At 27.4% G+C, this 23,859-nt stretch overlaps 1 protein-coding gene across 1 annotated transcript; it reads right to left on the bottom strand.

Moving 5' to 3' along the window:
- Positions 1 to 9: 9 nt before the first annotated feature.
- Positions 10 to 21,518, bottom strand: LOC107449552 (tubulin beta-2 chain). Its single transcript, XM_043043970.3, has 8 exons — positions 21,370 to 21,518; positions 18,302 to 18,410; positions 16,139 to 16,249; positions 15,106 to 15,350; positions 6,968 to 7,321; positions 4,819 to 4,958; positions 3,204 to 3,346; positions 10 to 316 (listed from the first exon to the last, which is right to left on the bottom strand). The coding sequence occupies exons 1-8, from the start codon at positions 21,424 to 21,426 to the stop codon at positions 132 to 134; spliced, it is 1,344 nt and encodes a 447-aa protein (XP_042899904.1). The 5' UTR covers positions 21,427 to 21,518; the 3' UTR covers positions 10 to 131.
- Positions 21,519 to 23,859: the final 2,341 nt, after the last annotated feature.

Here is a 23,859-nt window from a genome sequence, read left to right as displayed (position 1 = left end):
ACAAAATAATTAATAATAAAACAATATTTGTAATTTTATTAACAAAGTCATATTTCATTAGTTTATTGATATAAACATTTGAGCAATAACAAAGTCTAATTCACATAAACAAAACTGAACAGACAGAACTTTTAATTTGTTTCTTCAATGGGTTCTTCTTCATTTTCAAAATCTGCTTCATCATCAGCTGTGGCTTCTTGATACTGTTGGTATTCTGAAACCAAATCATTCATATTTGACTCTGCTTCAGTAAATTCCATTTCATCCATACCTTCTCCAGTATACCAATGCAAGAAAGCTTTTCTACGGAACATGGCTGGAGAAAAAAAAGCACAATTATTATTATGGGAAAATTAACAAAATGTTTCACAAGACTATAAGGGTTGGATAGAATGATTAATGAAAAGAGGTTAAAGCTTTGATATTGTGTTAAACAAGCAGAAAAAGAATCAGAATAATTTTACACCTCTATTGATTTTTGAAGTGAAATTTAAAATAAATTGACATAGGGTCCATCCATGGATAATTGAAGTATTTTAGAGAGCTTTTAACCATCATCCATGCATTTGTAAAAAGAGGACAAAATATTTTCTGCAGTTCCATGACCCATAAATTGGGAGGTAAGATACTTAGTGCAAACTTTATTATCAATTCCTTAGCATAATGTCCATCTGCTTAGATAGTAGAGACTGATTTAACGTCTCATCAAAGAGTACAGTGTAGCAATCAACATTCTTCAGCTCATTTATAAGAATCCCTTTGAAGTATAGTGCCAATCCAAAGGAGCCCAAATAGGCTCACTTTGTGGCACTACAAAAAAATTATCTCGCTATACAGCTATCAGCAAACATTTTGGAGAACAATTTACTAATCCCTTCACAGGAGTTACATAAATAATTACTAGTGATGCACTTCAGACTCCAGAGAATTTCAGCATCAAGCACATTCCTTTTGAAGACAATGTTACCTTGGCCACTAAAGTTTCTGTTTCACATGGGGCACACGATGTTGAAGGAGTATTTACACCAGATGAATTAGATGTTGATGTCTTTGGAAAAAGAGAACATAAGGCATGAGACTGCTTTTTTGTTTTACCTTTCTTTCATGTGTGATTTAAGAGCAGATTCTTCCATTTTCGCGATATCGATCTCCTTCATGCATAATCGGCACTTGACTCTGAACTTCTTTTTGGGCATCGATAAAATCCATCCATTGGGGATTAAAATAGCACTTCCCAGGCATAATTAGTCTAAACTACATAAAACAAATATGAAGCCGTGCCTTTGCGAATACGCTGTACAATAAAGTTTTGAAATGACGCAAACGTAAGGACAAGTGCGGATGGTAAAACGGCAAATTTATTGAAAACTACAAGGTACATATTGTTACGAAATTCGAGATTATTCCAGTTTCGATAAGAAAAGAGAAGATCTAAGCATATGCGACAGAAGATGAAGCGGAGTCTCGCCCCGAACGCATTGATTGTCTGCTGTGCTCCACGCGCTTGGCAGACACCAAGACGCTAGGCCCGGTTAGAAACGGTGGCGTTAAAAACCACGTGAGAGAGCTCGGGAACAAAACAGAAAGAACAAGAAAGATCCGCGGGTGTTTTATAAAAAGGGCCGCCGGCAGTATTGGACAAATTCAAGGACCTATCAAGTTTTTCAAGGACCTAAGACGTTTTTCAAGCACTTTTAATGACCTAAATTTAGCAAAAAAAAAATTCAAGGACTCCCAAGGACCGTGGGAACCCTGGAGTAGCAAAACATGTTTACTAGTAGCTGTACAGAGTGCATAGTCAGACTTTTCAACAAAAAATATTTGTTATCACTTTCCAAAAAAAATAATCACAATTAGGATTTGTGAGGTAATAAAAATTATTTTCCCCCCATCATTTCAAGTTTTTAAACATAAAATCCAAAAATTAATTCAAAAACTTCACATAATCATTATAAAATAACTAGTTTCTGATAAATATTTCAGAGAGAATTTTGAAAATCATGAATTTTTTGAATTCAGAAAGACAGTTGATATGGCAAAGAAAAATATTTTTAAAAAGATAAAAAATTAAGCACTTTTTACAAACCCTGAATAAAAAAAAGCACCTTTAAGGGCTTTTGAATAACATTATAATAAAAAAAAGCACTTTTTAAAAATGCTATGCACCCTGGCTGTAGTAGTGATTGGAAAACAATTTTTCAGAGGAATATGAAAGGGAACTATGTCATCTTTACACTCTCCAATATATTTATATGTCATCATTTCTAGTATCCTCAAGCATAAAAAATAAAATATCAAGACAAACAGCATGGAAAATATATCCCCCCTGCATTATCAGAGAGGCAACAAGTTAAATATTGAGGTCAGCAAATAAAAGTGAAACCAAATTTCTTAAAACCATATAGCCTTCAGTGTTTTTGTTGATAAGTAACAAGGTTGTAGTTAATTTTCTAAGATATAAGCATTAAGGTAAAAACAATTTCCTTTTTTTAAAAGTAATATTGCAAAAAAAAAAAAAACAACTCTTGTTTACATATTGCTTACAAAGTCTATTTACAATAATATGCATAAACATGGCACAGTTCTCATTTTAACATCTATTTCTTAATATAAAAATAAAATAAAACTTAAAAACAATCACAAATTGAGAAAAAACTATATATATTTCCCTTTCCTTTACGATATTCTTTTCTTGAATCATACAGTCATCATAAGTTAATTTAATTGCTATTATTTGATAATAATGTAGACCTAAAATTAGATCACTTTTTATAAATTGTTTTATAGCAATAACAAAACTGTATTAGTCTCAATTGCTATTAATAATAATTAAGAGTAAATAATCATTCTCTAACTGATACAGTTATGTCCGTTGCAACTGCCTTTTCAATTAAACAGATGCATTGCAAAGAAAAGAATTTTCAATTAACTTAGGACATATAAAGTTGAAAAAGACCACAAAGCAAAATTTCTTATTAATTTTAAATAAGACTTAAAATTTATCAATGCGTTTTACAAATTTTATGGAGCAGCCAAACATTTTTGAAACTCTAGAGTTAATTTTTACTCACACAATATTTATGAATACTGTACAATGAATTTTTTAATTTGCATAAGATAAATGAAATTACTTCTGGTAATTATTTACAGAATCAAATGCCTAACTTTAGTTCCACCTATAACAAAGCTAATAATATAAATACCTGTAAATTGTTCAGATATTCTTTTAAATATTTCTTGAATGGCAGTTGAATTTCCGACAAATGTAGCAGACATCTTCAAGCCTCGGGGAGGAATATCACAAACAGCAATTTTAACATTATTCGGAATCCATTCAACGAAGTAACTAAGAAAGTATGAAATAAATGAATCGTAAAAACACATAGCTCACAGGATATAGCAATTAATTATTTCATTATTAATTCCAGTTTTTACTCTTGAAAACAATATATTTTATTATAAAAATAAGTTCAGTATGAATTTAAACATCAAATTATTTGGATTATTGGATTTTAAAGATTTACTGCCACTAAATAAATTTTAAAAGGATTTTTATAAAATTAAAATAAAATTTGCATAAATCTAAGAAATTAAAATTCAATTAACACTTACATCATGTAAGATTAGGCATTAATAATTATCCACAATAATAATAACAATATTAAATAATTAGAAACATTTACTTTCTTATTAACTTCATATATTCAAAGTTTCTGCATAATGCAGAAAAGTTGGCAGCTATGAAATTGACTGCTGATTTTTTCTTAAAATCGAATTTTTATAAATTGACTGTCAATCAGTGTTTTAGACGTAATGATCCTCTTGGATTATTAATTTTAAATTTTATGCTCAATTTCCTCTCCTCTTCCACCACAGTTTGACTCTTTCACTGAACGATTTAGAGACATATCCCAGATATCAAGTTTGATAGGTTGTTAAAAAACAAACAAAGCCATTACATACATAAAAAATAAAAATGTTTTACATTATTATAACAATTAATGGCCGGCCCAATGACATCAAATGCGTCAATCTATTTGATGTTACTCGGTTAGTTCATACCTTTGCTTACAGTGGAGAAATCTTTGTTTACATTCCTTTTGGTGGTTCAGAGTGTGTCAGCAGGAAGCATAGTTGCCAATTGTAATGAATACCATTTGTATTTTTTCTAAGTTGAAAGTCAATAATAATTTAATTATATGTAATCTAATCTATTGATAGATTTTAAAATTAGCAAATAACTTGTTCTGGTGCTCAATTTCATTACATCATGTTGTTAAATATATTCTGATCAGTCATTGTTCAGTTGATGTGTACAGTGTTAAACCATGCTTAACTTTTCATTGACAAATTTGATCAACTAAAATTTACGAAGTTCAACACTTGTCAACTTTTGTCTATTGTCTTCAGTATTGCTAATTTAATAACCAGCAGACTCTCTTTGAATCAGTGTTTGATTTCTTTGCATGATTTCAAACATTAGTACACTTTTTTTCTTTTTAGATTACAAGTCAAAATCTCTTCTGAATCAGTGATATGTCACCTTTTTACTTTAAGTAATTGTTTACCCAAGCTGCCAATTTTAACTGTTGTTTTTTCTGTTTTACAGTCCATCTATGATGTTACAACTCTCCAGAACATTATGATGCCCAATTCAGCAATTGTTGCCTCAAATCATTTTTTTTTATTTTTTTAAATATCACATCTGATTGTCAGTAAATCAATCAACTTTGATATTATATTCTAAGAAAATTTTAATACTAAAATTAATTACTTAGTCCAGAGAGATTAAAAAAAAAGATTAAGTGTAATAATTACCTGCTGTTTTTATTTTGCACATTCAACATTTGCTCATCTACTTCTTTCATGCTCATTCTTCCTCTAAACATGGCAGCAACAGTAAGATATCTTCCATGTCTGGGATCACAGGCAGCCATCATATTTTTAGCATCAAACATCTAAAAATTAATGATTTACATAACATCAAAATTGAGAGTATATAAAAACAATGACAATGTTTCAGGCAAAATTTTATCTTGACAAAAAACCAGTTAAGGAGTTTTTATCACTATGTTTATTTTAATGAAAAACAGACTATTTTTATAAAAAAATTTAGTATTATCTGAATATTTGTAAAAAGTATTGATGAAATGTTCAACAAAGTGTTGATTTGATGCAGCAAAAAGAAAAGGTACTAACATTTTCTCAGTGCAAAATGTTAAGGGGAAAATATATATTATTCCTTCACCATATAAAATGAAGTAATTATTATTAAAATTATTACCATATTGAAATATTTTTTCATAAATATACCACTAATTAAACAAAAGTTTAAACATTCTAAACTTGGAATTTTGTTTTTGTTTTGTTGAGTTTACTATTATTGTGAAGAAACTGATAGGATTTATGTGAAAGTAGTGATGAACTCTAATCAGGGTTGCAAAAAACCCACCTGCCCAATAAAACCCGCCCGGGTTTTACTGGGTATAACCCACTCTGAAAAACCCGGTAAAACCCACCCTAAAGTGGGTTTTACTGGGTTTTTCTAAGATTGATTTCTTTTTTCATCCTCTGTTATATTAAAGAGCTATTCTATTGAAATATATATGTAATCTAGCCTAAAAAAAATTAACCTACAGTGAAGAAACTAATTGTGTTGGAGACTGGAGAGTCACCTTGCTGGCTAGGTTTGACTGTATGGCCATTGATTCGCTTTCTATGCAAATAAAAAAAATTCTCCTAACATTTTTTAAGATTAAAATATAAATAAAAAGTAATCCTGTGTTAAAATAAGTTTCAAATGTGTGACATATGTGAGTACATATAACATTTTGTATCATGATATATGAAGAAACTTTTTTCAGACTTTCACATCAATTTATTTGTATTAATTATCTATATGAAGTCAATTTATAAATTAAACTTAATTATTAATATTAAAATAAGTTTTTTTTAAAATAAGGGACTTATCCCTACCCTCTCTTTTGAAAACCCTCCCATAAAAACAGGAAAAACCCAGAAAAGCCCAATAGAACCCAGAAAAGCCCAATAAAACCCACCCGGGTTGGGTTTTTCTACAAAAACCCGGGTTTTTTGCAACCCTGACTCTAATAAAATCTATCTGTATTAGTCTTTGTATGTACAGAAGTTTTTAATTAGAAAAATACTTCAGTAACATAAGAGTGCACAACCTATTTGAGCAAAAAGCCACATGTCCAAATATGAATATTTTGCCAAAAATTCTGATTCGAGTTACAGGGCCTCCGCTAAGGACTTCATATTATTAGCCTAACATTAAAAATTTAAGCCAAATTTCAAAATTCTTAGCTAAGATAAATTCCCTAGAATTTACTATTGTATTAATTTACAATGTTAAAATTCTATCTATAATTTGAATCTCTGCTCAATTTTTGTTTATTCTAAACCAAATTTTTCTGGCATTAATTTAATGAATAAAAGTAAAATGCTGAATCTAAACAATTCAAAATTTTGAAATGAAATTTTTCAAAGTTCATATGAATAGATCGCGAAAAAGTTAATATACAAATTGGAAACAAATGATAAAACAAGGTCATTAGCTCTTAAATTCTAGATAAAAAAATTTATATTTAGATAAAAAAAAAATTCTCAATATATTTCATTGAACTTTAAGAGTATCTTTAAAGTTTCTTAATGCTTATTTGTAATATATGTCCCAACATATTTGATTAAATAATTAAATTGATATGTCATGCCTCAGTTAAATTTTTCTTCAACATCGTGGCAGTTAACGTTTTACGTTGCAATTACTACGAATATAAATATTAAAAATTTTGAATTCAATAAATGACATTAGAATGAGAAATTTCATGAATCAGTTGGGTAAAAAAAGGCTATATATAAGAAAGAAGACCAATGCCACTTGTGAAAATAATGAAATAATTTATATTGAGTAGAACATTTATATAAATTTTAAACTTGCACTTACTTGTTGAGTAAGTTCCGGAACTGACAGAGCTCTATATTGTTGACTACCTCTTGATGTAAGAGGAGCAAATCCAGGCATAAAAAAGTGTAGACGCGGGAATGGCACCATATTGACAGCTAATTTTCGTAAATCAGCATTCAGTTGTCCAGGGAATCTCAAGCAAGTAGTCACTCCAGACATAGTTGCTGAAACTAAATGGTTTAAATCTCCATAAGAAGGTGAAGTAAGTTTTAGAGTTCTGAAGCAAATATCATAGAGTGCTTCATTGTCAATACAAAAGGTTTCATCGGTATTTTCTACGAGTTGATGTACAGATAAAGTAGCATTATAAGGCTCAACAACAGTGTCTGACACCTAAAAAAAAGAAAAAATTGAAGTTATTTTTTTATAATCTGTAAAAAAAAATTTCCTCAAGATTTTGTTTATGATGTTTGTTTTTTCAAGAAATATTTATGAATGTCTAGTCTATTGAGTAGCAATAGATTTATGATCAGTTATTAAAAAAGAATAAAAATTTTACTTGTTTGGCTTAGTTTAGCTATCCATGTGTCATCTAATATTTAAAAATGCTGTTTCTGAAAGTATAGCATTTTTCTTGCAATTTGAAAATAACTTATTTTATTAAAAATAGCGTATTTAATCCTTAACCATCATATTTTGTTGATACTCTATAGAAATTGGTGGCTAATAGTTATCAAACTGCAAAAGGTTAAATATATCTTCTGACACTAAAAATAAAGTTTGATATTTTAATACATTGATTCTCAAAAATGTTTTTTCATTTTTAGGGAAACTAGGATAAATTTAGAAAAGCTTAAAACAAAATATGAAATTATATTTATTAAAATTTCAACTGACACTAAAAAACTAAATTTAAAATGTAAATAGGAATTGCTTTTTTAAAATTTAAATTACTTCAATGAAAATGTCAACTGATACATTAAAAAATATATTGCAATACAACTTGCTTTAATACTAAATTTAGGGAACACCATTAATACTAAATTTAGATAAATTTCAAATTTTTTTAATTAAATGTAAAAAATAAATTTTGAGTTTCTTTAAATAAATCTAATTCTTTTTTTCTTCTTTGTGCTATAATGCTTTGAATATGCAAAGCAGATTAGACATGGCACGCAAAATGTATTTTTAACATAACATTTGGGATGTGTAATTCTGTATTTAGAAAAAAAAATAAGGCACCAGTAGATTTATGTTTGTGAAATTAAGTTTAACTTTAAAAACACACATACGAAATGCATTAAAAAATAATAATTTTGAATATTAAATTATATGACTCGTTTTGATTTAAATCTGTCCAAATTAGAAAATTTGATTTTAGATATAACTTTTTTCATGCTTTGAAATTTTTTTTTCTTTCTTCTTCTATCTCTGGAACTTAATAAATTCACATATTAATAGATAAATAAAGAGGTAGAGATTTTATCATCTGCTTAATATCTTAAAAAAAAAAATTTTTTTTTTCATCTTGGAGACTTTTTTTTTTCTAAGTTGTTTTAATTTTTGAATCATTATTTGAAGTTAGAATCTTATGCTTTTTAAATTTTTTACATTCAAGTAACACGTAGTTTTTAGTGCTACTTGTTAATCATACCAGGGTTGGCAGGTTTTTGACATGTGACAGTTTTTGACAGTTTAAACCATGGTTTAAACCGTCACGTCAAAAACCTCACTGTCAAAAATGTCAAAAACCTATATTCATATGTGAAATTTAATTAATACATAAAATTTATATATTTTTTTTATAAAGGATAGTGTTTCTAAATATGTTCTAGAAAAAATAAATTTAGAATTTTGAAGAAACACTTATATTTTGAATAGTAACCAAAATCTTGTACTTTTGAAAACTCACATCTTTTGTAATATTATGTATTCATTTTCATGTGTTATTGAAAATCAGCATGTGATATTATTAAGAAATTTATTTATAACCAAATTTAGTGTATAGTATAGATTATACTAAAAATTAGACATTTTTAAAGATAAACAATAGCAGTTTTGTACATTAGACATCTTCTTTTAAAGAAAAATCTTTTTAATATTCTCTTAAATCTTCTTAATAATCTTTTTAACATAAGACAATACAAATTTAAGTGCTTTCTGTTAAATACACAGAGTAGTTAGTGTCGATTTACAGTATATTCAGCCTATTCATTTACTATGCTGAAAATTTAGTTTATCCAAATACTTGTGAATTTCATTTTGCTGAATATGATCAGGGGTCTGTTTAGAAGAAATTTGGGTCCGTTAACGGACCCTTCACAAAATATCTTTTCATAAAAAAGGACCCTTCACAAAATATTTTTAATTAAAAACGGACCCTTCACAAAATGATTTTTCTTTTAATCGGACCCTTCACAAATTTGTTTATCTTCATTATTATTTTGTTAATCGAATAAACCCTTTTCAGGGCAGAAAACAAGAAAGATGGATGTAAACGAATTAAGTTTTGTCTTCGGCAGACGTTTCTTCCATTATTCGTCCGAAATTAATATTCTGCGTTCAGCAGTATAGGCTAAATACCAAATATTTGTAAGTTGCATCTCTAATTTAGAAGCAGCAATTGTTGTTTACTATTTAAAATTTAATTTTTTTAATTATAATTTTACAGTGTTGAGCATAATCTTGTATGTCTATACAATTTAAAAACTCCTTGAAAAAATTTTTTTTTGCAATAACGAACCCTATTTGCACAAATTCATAAAAGCGAACCCTGATTGAAAGAATGTGAGTAATTTTTTCACAATTTCGCGAAAAACGGACCTTTCACAAAATGTCTGGACAGACCCCTGATGATATAGCTTTGTTGAATATCTAAATATTCAGCTGTTGAATAATTACTTCTTGCTTTCAAGATATGCATTATTTATATTCTTAATACAAGTGGAGAAAAAAAATTAGAGATAAAAATTGTTTTAAAATGATAAGTGTAATAATTATAAATAAATATTATAAACAATATGAATTATATTTATCATTATTCATAAATATAACTACTTTTAAATTCAAATTAACATACTGGATAATAAAGATATTCGGTATAACATTAAAAAAAAAATTTTATACACTTGTATCTTATATCAAGTTTGTATTTATACAACATAACTTGTAAGTTCCTTATAAATATTAGTTATATGTTCCTTATATGTCAAAAATGCATAGTAATAAACTTTTAATTTTCTTAAGTATCAAAAAGAAAAAAATTTTTTTAAATATAAATATTTAAACAATTTTTGTGCAAAAATTTTTCTTATACCTATTACCTATAGTATAATTAAATTTCATATAATTATAATTAAAATTTTCTTATTACCTATAGTATAATTAAATTTCAATATAATGCATGGCAACTGTTGGTAGTTTTGAAGTTTATATATTTTCTTGGCAAACTTCAGTTTTTGACATTTTTGACGGTTTAAACCAGTATTATACCCTTGTCATGTCAAAAACCACTTTTTGACGTCAAAAACCCAACCCTGAATCATACCTTTAGCAAAGTGTCTATGATCTAATCAGCATAATGAAGTTGTACACGTAGAAAAACAATAGAGCTGTGACTTATCTTTAGAAAAGATCACCTGATTTATCTTATAAAGACAATTGGTGGAAAAATTTTCGTTTTAATTTTTATTGAATTAAATATAATCAACTACAAGTCACATTTTGTTCCCTTTAAACATAAAGTATTCATTACTTAGGTACTATAATCAGTGCTCCTTAGTATGATTCCCTATTATTGCAACCCTTCCATTACCACAACCAATACATGAGGTTCTGTTTATTATTTCATAGGTGCAATGCTATTGCAATGTCCATTAGAATGGCTAAATTCAATTGTCCATTAGAACGGCTAAATTCAATTGTCCATTCTAATATAGGAGTTGAAATTTGTTAAAAATATTCTTAAATTTTAATAAATCACTCCAAAAAAAGTTAAAACATTTTTGAATTTTCTAAACAAACATTTTTTCTATTGACAAAGACTCAATGGATAGCAAGTCTCCAAGAAATTAATCAAACCACTAGTTTCTTTTGATGTTACCTTTCAATGAAAGGTAAAACATCTTGAATTCTATTTGAATGAACAAAGAGTGTCAGATTCACCTATTTTTATGCTAGGTGGTTCTAGGTATTATTTATGGCAAAAAAGATAGCGAAATATCTTATTTTCATTAAGAGTTAGAAATACTAAATATATATATATACACATACATACATACTGAATCCTCAAAAGGAAATCTGAGCCGCTTTTCGGCATTGCCAAATTACCTTTGTAAAATTCTCTTAAAAGGTTTCAATAGATTCATCATACTTTTCTTGTCTGAAAATTATCTTTTCTTTTCACGAAATGTTGCAATAGTTAGTTTATTTTAAAAACAAAACAAATTGTATTCACAATCTTTTTAATTTCATTTTTGCTTACTTTTCAGTTCTCTCGACAATGTTATTTAACAAAAATGGCTGCTCATAATGAGCTAAAGAATTAACATATATTGTAAGCATTATTTGATGGTGTAAAGAGAAAATAAAATTTTAAACAATTTTTGTGTTATAACTTGTTTTTAATGCCTAAAACTGTCAAAAAACTAAAAAGGAATAGAGGATGACAAAACCATAAATACTGCATAAAAGACATACACATTAATAGAATATTTATTTTCATTTACAATTAATTTATTCTAATTACACTATATTCTAATTACACAACAAAATTTCTAACTGCAATATGAATTACGTTTATATAAATTGAAATAATTTTTTAAAAAAAATGTATATATAATATTTATAAATATTCCTACATAAAAATAAAAAAAACCCAATCAGCCAAGCAAACTGTAGCACAGAAAATAATAATATTTTTGCAATACACTAAACTCTCGATTATCCATGCTTCACATGTTTTTTTTTTTTTTTTTTGCAATGATAAATTATATAGCAATTAGAATTGAAAATAATTTCATAGAGATAGAACTATTTTAAGAGTTTTGAGAACATCATAATAGCAAACATTCATCTTTGTAGCCCAGGTGCTCACAATTAATCAAATAGTGAACTTTTATCAGTTACAAAATTGATAACTAACAAATGATGGTGGTCCCCACATAACACTTATGCCCCTAAAAGAATGAAGCAGGATCTTGAATAATTTATGGGCCATGTACATAATTTCAGATACAGGATTAATCTAAATCATGTGTTCAGGATTCTATCTAAATCATGTGTTCAGGATTCTATCTAAATCATGTGTTCCAAACATTTTGCGTGTTCTTTTTTCAATTGCATATGTACTTCCATTTTAAAAGTCTGCTTGTGCCTGTTTTATTTTAACTTCCTGCATTCCAACTCCAAGAAGAAAAAAAAAGTTGGCAGGCTTTTTCATGCAGAAATAAAAAAATGTACAAGAAAATGAGAAGAAAACTGCTAATAATAGATATTAAAATTTATAATTAAAAAAAAAAAATTGATGATTTTTAAGCATTTAGCAGATTAGCCGCTATTTCGCTTATCCACCCGTCATGGCCCACTAAATTCTGCTGATAATAATCTGGAGTTCTCTGTACATTTCAGGCGTAAACTTCTGTCTGAAACATGGTTATTACCGAGCCATGTTGAAATAAAAAAGTTCCAATTGTAATGCATATTAATAATTTAGAATGTTAAGGTTACATCAGTAAAAATTCTAAAAATTTTGGTAGAAGTTTTCTACAATAATACTTTATAAGGACTAAAAAATAGAAAGAGTTTTAAATTTTTTTAAATATATTTAAAGAAATTTGTAACATAAAATAAATGATTTATTATAAGAAAGTACATAGAGGAGAGCCGGGTAGCCCCGCTCACTTAAGGAGTATTGCCTATATTTCTGTATAATACTGAGTAATAATCAACATTTTTGTATGTTTCTATTGTTTTATCATCTAATTAGATAATGCAAAAAGAATAGTTAAACGTAAAAAAATAGAAATTAAAAAAAAACATATGTTTTTAGCTCTTTTCAAAATGTGTTGGGTAGCCCCGCCCAGTTACAAAAATTGTGTTTTTTGGCTATTTTTTCAGGTGTAAATGAGAATGACCAATGTATTGACAATAGATAAACCTCATTTATCATTTTTATCACAAAATTATTTTATTTATTACATATTTATATACTTTTAGTGAATTCTATCATTTAATAACAACAAATGTCATACTTTTTATCATTATTAATGTATATTAATATTATAATATCAATATATATTTATATTAAATATTTAACAAAAATAATTTAATTTAAGTAACAATAACAACAATAGTTGTTTTTCAATATAAACTTATTTGGTTGATCTCTTCTTATAAACTTTTTATAAAATACTTTATAAAATTACAAATTCACTTTGTATTTTGATTGCATTCAAATGCTTCTGTAGATTGATTCGTTCACAAATAAGTGAAAATAAATAAGTAAACAAATAGCTTTTCATAATATTCATGATTTCTTGATATTAAATTTAATTTGGATATATCAATTACATATTAAAAATATTTAATTTTTCATTTTTAAATATATAAATTTATGTTTCATATAATATTCAAATTTGAGGCAATAAAATAATAATCTTTGCAACCGTACATTTATCGACGAAATAAAATTGGGCGGTGATACCCGACATTCATGTGAGCGGGGCTACCCGAAATCCAATTTTTAAAATCAATCCCAACATAATTTATAACATTAATTTACAACATTATTTTTAAATCAATCCCACCCGAAATACAAACTTCTTTCTTTGTGTAAATTAAACTTAAGACTACATACTTTAATGCTGTATGTATAGAAAAAAAATATTTTTTTAGTATTAAAATGAAGTTTAATCGAAACATTCAACCAATTTTTCTGAATTTCACGACTACTGTATTAAACATATTTTCTAAACTATTGTTTACCATGTTAGCTGCATAAATACTTGAAACTTTGAAAATAATCTTTTTTTAATACAACAATTAATGTCCGATGGCCCATTGACTTGAATAAAATATTCTATACATATGAAATTGACTGTGGGCGGGGGCTACCGGACTCTCCCCTATTCTGTGAAATGTAAACACATGTTTAAACTGCAAAAATTAAATATACGTTTCTGAAGTAAAATATTTGACAAAGGTTGTGCTTGGGCAAGATATTTAAAGTTTGGCTGCTTAACTCAGGGTTACTTTCATGGATAAAATCAATACCTTTAAAATTAAAGGTGGCTCTCAGAATTTAAAGAAATTTTTAGTTTTGCTTTTTTTTTCCCATACAGACAAGGACTTTTTGCCAACAATTTTAATTTTGCCAGAATATTGTCTTTTTTTTTTTCAGAATAGCAACAAATTATGAGAAAGGGTTTTTAAAAAGAAATAAATGAAAATGGATATTTTTAGGACAAATTTCATCTATTACCTTAAAAAAAATAAAATAAAAAAAGAACTGAGGTGTTTTGAAACTCATGGGCAAAAATCAGTGAACCACTAAAAGGTATCCTTGACTATCCCACAGAAGAATGCACCAAATAGATAGGAGGTACTAAATGTTATTGACAGCATGTATGTCAAAATTACAGAAACTGCTCAAATGATCAATTGCCTATGGCAGTGTTTCCCAAACTTATGACTTTTGCGTACCCTTTCTAAATTTTTCGCAACGCTGTGTACCACTAATAAGAAAATGGATGCGATTTTTACTGTAAAAAAATTGCACAAAAGATAAAAATCACAACTGGCTGTGGACACCACTAATTATTAACTGTTAACTCTGAAAAAAATCGCCAATAGAAAAATATGTAATCGTAAATTTTTATGGCTAGCTTTGTTTTTAAATAATTTTTTTTGAAAATTTCGTTTGTTACAAGATATTTCGTATAAGAACGCGTACCCCCGCTCAACTGTTCCCGTACCCCTGGGGGTACGCGTACCACACTTTTGGAAACACTGGCCTATGGTAAAGCAGGAGTTAAACCCATGAGAGAATGAGCGGCCTATGTTCATCACCATAAGTAACCTGTATCATCCCAAATTTTCACTCATGAATTTTGAAATACCCTGTATAATACTCTAAACATATATAATCAATTCTTATATAAAATTAAAGAGTAACATACTTTTGGAGAAGGAACAACAGAAAAAGTAGTCATAATTCTATCAGGATATTCTTCTCTGATCTTTGATATCAGTAGCGTTCCCATGCCGGAACCAGTACCTCCACCAAGAGAATGAGTAAGTTGGAATCCTTGCAAGCAATCACATCCTTCAGATTCTTTTCTTACAACATCCATCACACTATCAACCAATTCTGCACCTTCTGTATAATGTCCTTTAGCCCAATTGTTGCCAGCGCCACTTTGTCCTTGAAAGAGATAAACATTAAGCCAATAAAATTTATATTAATCACAATTATATACCACTGTATTTGGAATTTTCAGATAATACATATTTCATTTAGAAGCAAGCGCTACAAAATAAATTTTTAACTTAAAAATAGTAAAAAAAAAGTTCAACATTATTTTTATTACTTTTTAGCTGCCAAAAATAAATTAAAATAAAGGTATTAAAACTATAAAAATATCCAATATTAACTTAAATAAAATAAAATTTTGAAAGTGTTAAACTTGTTTTATAAACAATTACTGAACAAAGATCCAAATTTTCAGGCTTAAAATGTTAACCTTTAGAAATAATATCGTCATAGCATATTTTTTTAAAAATAAAAACAACTTATATACTAATAACTATTATAAAGTTAGCACGAAAAGAAAAATATCTAAAGGTATCTCCTTTTTATATATTGAAAGACATTTATTTCGACCAAATGTCATAATATTAGAGAGTATGAAAATTCAAATATATTTTTTTCTCTTCCTTTCATAGAAAGTTGGTACAGTAATATGCAAATTGAAGTGTTAATAAAAAAAAAATAATCACAAATATTAAATTAAAAGTTCGTCAAAATTTGAAATTTCAACACTACCTTAAATTAAGAAATTAAACTGCTAAAATCATAATGATGTACACACACAGTTTGCCTTCATTAAAACACTAACTTTTCTTCAGCACAAATAATTAATTCTTTGAAATGTTATGTTTGAAATTCAAATTTCAGAAATTGTTTAATTAGTAACTTTGTAAAGTACTTACCAAAAATAAAGTTATCTGGCCTAAAGAGTTGACCAAAAGGACCAGATCTAACAGAATCCATCGTGCCAGGCTCTAAATCTACGAGCAATGCTCTGGGAACATATTTTCCTCCTGCAAAATATCTGAAATTACTATCAGAACAAACTAATTAAATACAAAACCATTGATTACTATTAATATCACGAGCTTTGACTGTTTTTATTTATAAAATAAAAAGATATGTGATTGCTGGAAGAAATTATCTTTAATATCTACCCCCTCAATATGCATTTTTTAAAAAAAATTACTTAACTTTCTGAAAATGGAAGATAAATAAAAGCATAGCTGCCAACAAGAAAAAATCCAGCAGACTTTACAACATAAAAATCTCATGATAATTGTTACATAATGTACTAAATATTTTACACATAGAGAATTTTAGAGATTTTAATAATCATCAAAATAGAAAAACTGTGGAATTTTCCAGTTATGATTGATAGAAAATATACTTGAAATGTTATGCATTATGCTTACTTACAATTTTGAATAGTGATAGGGATTTAATTAATTAAAGATGGTTTAAAGATCTTTTTTACTTAATTCAAAAAGGGAGTTATGATTAAAAATAAATAGAAAATTTTGGAACAAAAAAAGTTTAAAATTGATTTCTGTAAATGAGGCTTGTTTCATTATGCATTTTCAAATATCCAAGTAATAATTTGAGCAAAAATGTTACTTCAATAGGGTTAGGAAACTCAAAATTTTTTTAGGGAATTGCTTTTATCCTCTTAGCAATAAGTTATTGCATAAAAAAAAAAAGTATTTTAAAGATCGTGAAATCCTTGACAACTGAATAAGATTTATGATAAAATCATTATACTTTTGAGAAAATTAGGCTAATCAGACACATCAAAAATAGGTTGATTAAAAGTACATTTCAAGAGTTGAGTTGTAATAAATAATGTCGTAGTAAAAACACTGAAATTTATGCAGTTTGTATTTTAGATTGTTTTGATTAAATAATTTTAATGTAATTGCATTTAAACATTTCTTCAAAACAAAATAGTTGCATTAGCGGTATTGGTGAAGCCTCCCATTTAACCTCGCTCATAAAAAATGGCATAAACCTGAGATAAATGCATCACACTTAATAAAATGAAAATAATTTAATGTTCCATAGGAAGGACCCGGTACCATTTGATTTACGGACCAGTCTGCGGCCCAGGGGTTGGAGACCACTGCCTTACATTATATCACTTGTCCAATGGCTTGTTACTTGCTTATATATATAATAAATACACATCTAATAATTCTCAATATTAGCTATAATATGTAAATAATATATATTTCTATCGTTATAAATAATAAACTACTATATCTGTAAGCCCATTTTTCCGAGTGTAAAAACCTAATTTTTACCATGTTCAGGTAAAAACTTGGTTTGTCCCCGATAAAAACCAAACCCAGTGAAAATCACCAGCAATAACAGAAACATTTTTTTTTGATATATTGCAGGATTTAGTGCAAATAAAAAAATTAAATTTCTTGTTTTTTAATAACAATGTATGAAAATATAGGGATTTGTCGTAACATCTGATTAAAAATTAATTCTATCTTATGGTAGCTAAATAAACAGGGGGAACTGTAAATAATTCTGTTACAAATAAGAATTAACCAAAATTGTTCTCATAAAAAGTTCTTTTAAAAAAGAAAAAAAAATTCTAATTTTTTTTTTTGTTGCCATTTTGGAATTATTTTTTCATGCAATTTTTTTTTTCAATCTCTTATTTTTTAAGTTTATCAAAAGTTGTGTTATTCTCTAACAAATCAGAGTTGAAAGTAGTTACTGCAAGTGAATGAGCAAAAAAAAGAGGTTGTGGGTAAATTCCTCATTACGTTAAGTATCAAAATTTAAATGTTAGCAGAGCTGAGAGAAAATTTTGTCAAAATAAAAATTATTAATTGTAGAAGTTTTCGACGAACTGTAGAAGTTTTCGAAGAATCGACGATCTCGAGATTTGTAAACTTAGCACAAGAATCACATGCTTAAAAAATGTCATCTGACAACTTTTAATCATTATTTTAACTGTAAGTTCTTTAAATAAACAATAATTTAGAATAAGACAAATTTATATTTTTGATATTAAACTATGCTCAACATATATATTTATTAAAATACAAAACCTGAAGCTTCATTATAATAGACATCAATTCTCTCAAGTTGAAGATCGGAATCTCCATGATAAGTTCCAGTAGGATCAATTCCATGTTCATCTGATATGACTTCCCAAAACTGAATTAAAAAGATACAAATATTAATATATATATATACATATGGATATAAATACATTTTAATAAGATGACAAAATGTACATAAACTAACCGAACAATTCGATAAAAGTACAATTTAAAAAAAAAAAGAAGAAAGAACCTTAACTGTTGATCTAATGAGATTCTGATGTAATAAGAATATTGATAATTAAAGTTTAAACAAGGGATGATTATATACAAAAACAACCAATGGTCAAAAAGTCATGTTTTTGTATTTAGTTAATTTTTGGCTCTAGATTGAACTAACAAAATAGATGAAAATGGATGGCTTAAAAAAAAAAAAAAAAACTGAATATTTTTCAAGTCAGAATTAGGTTTATTAAAGAGGCAAAAAATAATTAAAACCCAAATTTACTTTAAAAAAAAAAAAAAAAAATTCATTTGGTTTAACCTCAAATTAGACATAAAAATGTACTTGCTTTACATAAATACTTTTTTTTTAATCAGAAAAGCACTTCAATAGTTGTCAGAATTTAATTTTTAGTTTTAAAGTTGTCCTTGAAATCAACTGACTTTCAAAAATAATTTTACATTATTCAATTTAATACAGATATAAAAAGACTAGGGATTCAGAAGTAAAATTTTTTATCTTGCTTTGAACTATGTAATTTTAAATGCTGAAAATTTGAGTAAGAAATCAATGGAATTGTTTCAAAAAAGAAAAATGTCAGATTTTCTATTTTTTTTTTTAATAAATATTTTATTTAAAATTTACATTGCAGCACTTTCAATCACATGATGTAAAATCTATTAAATTTTATTGATCATTAATGGTTTAAACATTGTCATATTAATAAAAAAAGAATAAAATAGTGTGAAGTTTTTTTAAAAACCATGTTTTTCAAATGGATTAAAAGAAAATAATTCTACTTGGGCCATAGGAAAAAAAAACAGGGCTAGGTGGTAATTAAAGCTTATAGCAAAAACTGATGTGATTTCAATTAAATGAGCATAAAACAGCCAAGACTAAACTTTTAGGGGAAAAAAATAATTGCATTTAAGGATTACTATGAAAATGTTATTGGTTGGAGCAGATGGCTAATTGAAGCAAAATTTTATTTAATTATTAGTTACAACAGAAAACAAAATTAATGGAAAATGATACTTAGATTTCACTATTCAGAATGGAATAGATGGATGATGTTCCATGCAATAATTACAAACAATATATATTGGAAATAAAATCAAGTGTAGGTAATCAAAACAGTATATTAATTCTGAAATTCATTTTGAAAAATAATAATGCAAAGCCTGAGTTACCAAATAAAAGAATATCATATCAAGGTAACATTTTAAATAATAAAGTTAGAAATAAAGGGCTAAGCCCCACAGGACACATCAGCATATGGAAAAATCAAAAATGCAAGTGGCATGTAGATGTTAAAATAGTTTCCAATAAGGAACTCGTGCATTGGTTATTTTTAAATTGACAAGGCTCCTTTCTTTAGCCTTATATATTAAGTGTGGACAGAAAAAAAAGGGAGAAATATGTTTTAATGACAAAACATTTTAGAAATCATGTACTGATTTTGAATTCTAGGAAACTATGTTAGCCAAATGCAGAGAAAATCTCTAAAAATAGATTGATTCTGCACTAGAGTCAAGATTGTGAAATAAAGATTACCCATTATATTTAATAAAAATAATTAGTTTTTAAATGATAGAAAATATGCTATGAATATTTTTGACTGACAAGGGTTAATGATGGACTAATTTTTTTTACACCTAATACTAAATTTGAATTTTATCTTTTTTAAACTACTAAGTAATAGAGCATTTATACATTTAAGGTACATAGAATTCCTAAGCTACATTGATTTCTAAATCCCAGCAAAAGAAAATTGAAAAGCAGACATCATTTCTTAACCATTGTAAAACATTTTACAAATCCAAAATCAATTACACCATAATTATGTCAACAATTGCTTAATGCAACATTTCAATATATGAAAGTAATTTTAAGAAGTATTTTAATGTAAAAGGATGTTTTGAGAAGATCAGGGCTTAACATAAAAACTCAAAAAGCCACTGTGTGACTCACTCTCCCTCACAATGACATTTTTCAGATAAATTAGAAAATTTAGCAATGTTTTGTCTACAATGCTTAGTAAATTTTTATCCTATAACAGGAATTCCAAGAGATACATTAACTTTCGAGGGATATCAGAATTTAAAAAATGCCACTTTTCCATGACTATTGAGAAACATTTTAGAAGCATTGGAAAATTATGCAATATCTACATGCTAATGGGAATATTTTTGTGTACATGCTAATGGGAATGCAAAAAATATATTTCAATATGTGCGAAGGAACTGTGATAGATTGTTTTAGAGCTTTAAAGAAAAAAAATAATAATACCCACTCACTCAAAATATAATTTAGTCTACCCACTCACACAAAATATAATTTAGTCTACCCACTCACACAAAATATAATTTAGTCTACCCACTCACTCAAAATATAATTTAGTCTACCCACTCACTCAAAATATTATTTAGTCTACCCACTCATTCAAAATATTATTTAGTCTACCCACTCATTCAAAATGTTATTTAGTCAAGAATTTCGTCGCAAATGTAGATTATTTAAAAAAAAAATACTTATGGGTGTTAACTGATTTTTAATGTTATTAAATATGATTGATAACTGATTTTTAATGCTATTAAATATGATAACACTATGCCATCAAAAAACAAGTTTAATTTATAAATGTCGTAAAAGTGAGATTAAGATCAAAATTTCACACACGTGTAAAAACGGAAAGATATTCTACAATATATTTATGAATATGTGTAACAAAAATACATATGAAGTTTAACTATGCATTTAGATCCCTCAATAATTGTATCATATATACAATTTGTTTTTAAAAAAATGTAATTAAAACAAAAGATAATTTTAAATTATAAAATATAATTACTTTGGCTCCAATTTGATTACCACACTGTCCAGCTTGAATATGAACGATTTCTCTCATTTTGAATTTAATATAGGTTTCTATAGGAGATTTCAATAAAGCCTATGGATGATATTCGCAGTTTCCAGTCAATGAACACACCCCAGAAATCTTGAAAAGGAAGAGAGATATGCCGAAAAAAATAAATAAAAGAAATTGCAGTTAACTTAATCTAAGAAAGCAGACCAATCCCAGTTGATGACACAGAATCGGAGTCACAGGTTTGAAATTTCTACCTCATTCAACGAAAGCGATTTTCATTCGCTCATTAAGTTCGGAAATCAGAAGTTTTCAAGTTGCCAAAGAAAAGTAGCTTATTTAAGACAATTATTAGCTGGTGTAAAGCCTCAAAACCGTTTATAACAAGATTTGTTTACTTCTGCTGCTTTACGCGATTTTGTGGCGGTTTAATGAAGTTTTTTAACAGGTCATAGTATTCAAAACTTTTATGAGCTTGTTTTGGGATGCTCTTTTTTTTGTACGCCTTTTCTAATAAAATATTTAACTGATTTCATTCAAATTATGAATTTTGATACTGAAAATTACTTAATTTTAACGTCCGCATTTCTGAAGTTTTACATTAAAATTTAATAAAATATTTAAGACTAATTAGTTAATTTTTATTGCTCAAAATTATCTTTAGAGCTGAAGGGAAAGATGAAAATAGTGAAAATAACTTATGTCATGATTATTGGTGGCATGAAAGCCCAGGGTGAGACTTGGCCTTCTTCCATTCGGATATAGCCATGGCTCTCTTTTGTTTCCTAATTATTATTAATAACTGTGTTTAAAGGCGTCGTTTTCCGGACAATTTAATGATTTTTGTTTATAAATTTTTGGTTCAAAAAAGAACTTTGATATTAATATCAAGTCAAAGGATAGATGTCAAAATTTCTAAAAACCTATGCATATTCTTAAAAATATTTATAAAAGTTTTTTTTGGAAAAAAATTATTTTTTGCTTGTCGTTCGATATAATTAGCAAAGGTATAGATAAAATCGATAATGATGCAATTATGATATGAGGAGGGTAAAAAAAATTCAGTGTAGACTAATTTTACTTTATAATATGGTCTGTTTCAGTTATAGGCATTGCTCTCCGTTGTTTTCTAATTATTAACAGTTGATGCGTTTGAGAGGTCAATTTGAGGACACTTTAATGACTCTTCCATAATTTTTTGGTTCAAAAGACAACTTTGATACTAATATCAAGTCGAAAGAAAGGTGTCATAATTTCTAAAAACATATACATCTTCTAAAAAACATTTATAAAGCATGCTTAAATTTTTATTTTATTTTGTCCTTGTCACTCTATATACACGGTTCCCGCGGACTTTGAAAATTTTAAAAAGCGGTAACAAAAACAAAACCAATATCGATATTTTAATTTTTTTGTAACCACCTCTGAATATTATTTTCCAAAGAAAGTATAAATGCATGAAAATTCCTGCTTCTAATCCATAAGATATTGGCTGTTACGCGGCCCAGGTGCCCAGCTAGCCTAACTAAAGAAACTTCTAATCCATTTGACGATTAAGTGGCATGTTAAAATAAGAAATATCTTTTAGCATTAACCTAAATTTACTACCACTACTAAAACTTTTCAATGACCGCGGGAACCCTGTATATAGGTGTCGCAAAAATCGATGATGATGCAAATTTAAAATGGGGCGAGATATAGAATTCTGTGTAGCCTAGATTTAATGCATACTATTTCCTACTTCGGTTATAAGCATTGCTCTCTTTTGTTTTTTTAAAAATTATTATTAAAGTAGCTGCTTTTCAAGGGGTCATTTTCTGGACAATTTAATGATTTTTTTAAAAATAATTTTTGGTTCAAAAACGATTTTTGATATCAAGTCAAAGGATAGGCGTCAAAAAGCATATACATATGCAAAAAATATTTATAAGACATTTAAAAAAATATTTTGTCCTTTTCTGTTATTGGCATTTATATTTCTGTTATAAGCATTGCTCTCCTTTTTTTTTCTACTTATCATTAACAGCTGCTTTTGAGGGGGCCCTTGGGTGGACACTTTAAATTTTTTTATATTTTTTTAGTTCAAAGGTGAACTTTGATATTAATTTCAAGTCAAAAGGATAGGAGTCGAAATTTATAAAAACAAATACTATTAAAAATATTTATAAAATTTCTTATTTTGTCCTTGTCACTCTACATAGTTAGCACAGGTGTCACTAAAATCGATGATGATGTAAATATGTTATGAGGCTTGTAAAAAAATTCTTTGTAGTCTGCATTTACTGTATACGATTGCTTTATTGCGTCATTGAAAGAATATAAATTTGCAGGATGGTGCGCTCAATTTAGGCATTAAAAATTCTGAGTACCCTAGACTTAATGTTTACAGTTTTCTATTTCAGTAGTAGATATTGCTCATCTTTTTATTCCTATTATTATTAATTTTTGTTTTTTAGGGGGTTCTTTCCAAGACTA

This window comes from Parasteatoda tepidariorum, chromosome 11 (assembly GCF_982258835.1).
Source record: "Parasteatoda tepidariorum strain Cologne lab strain chromosome 11, Ptep-v5.0, whole genome shotgun sequence".
NCBI lineage: Eukaryota > Metazoa > Arthropoda > Arachnida > Araneae > Theridiidae > Parasteatoda > Parasteatoda tepidariorum.
This window is presented reverse-complemented; position numbering and strand designations above follow the sequence as displayed.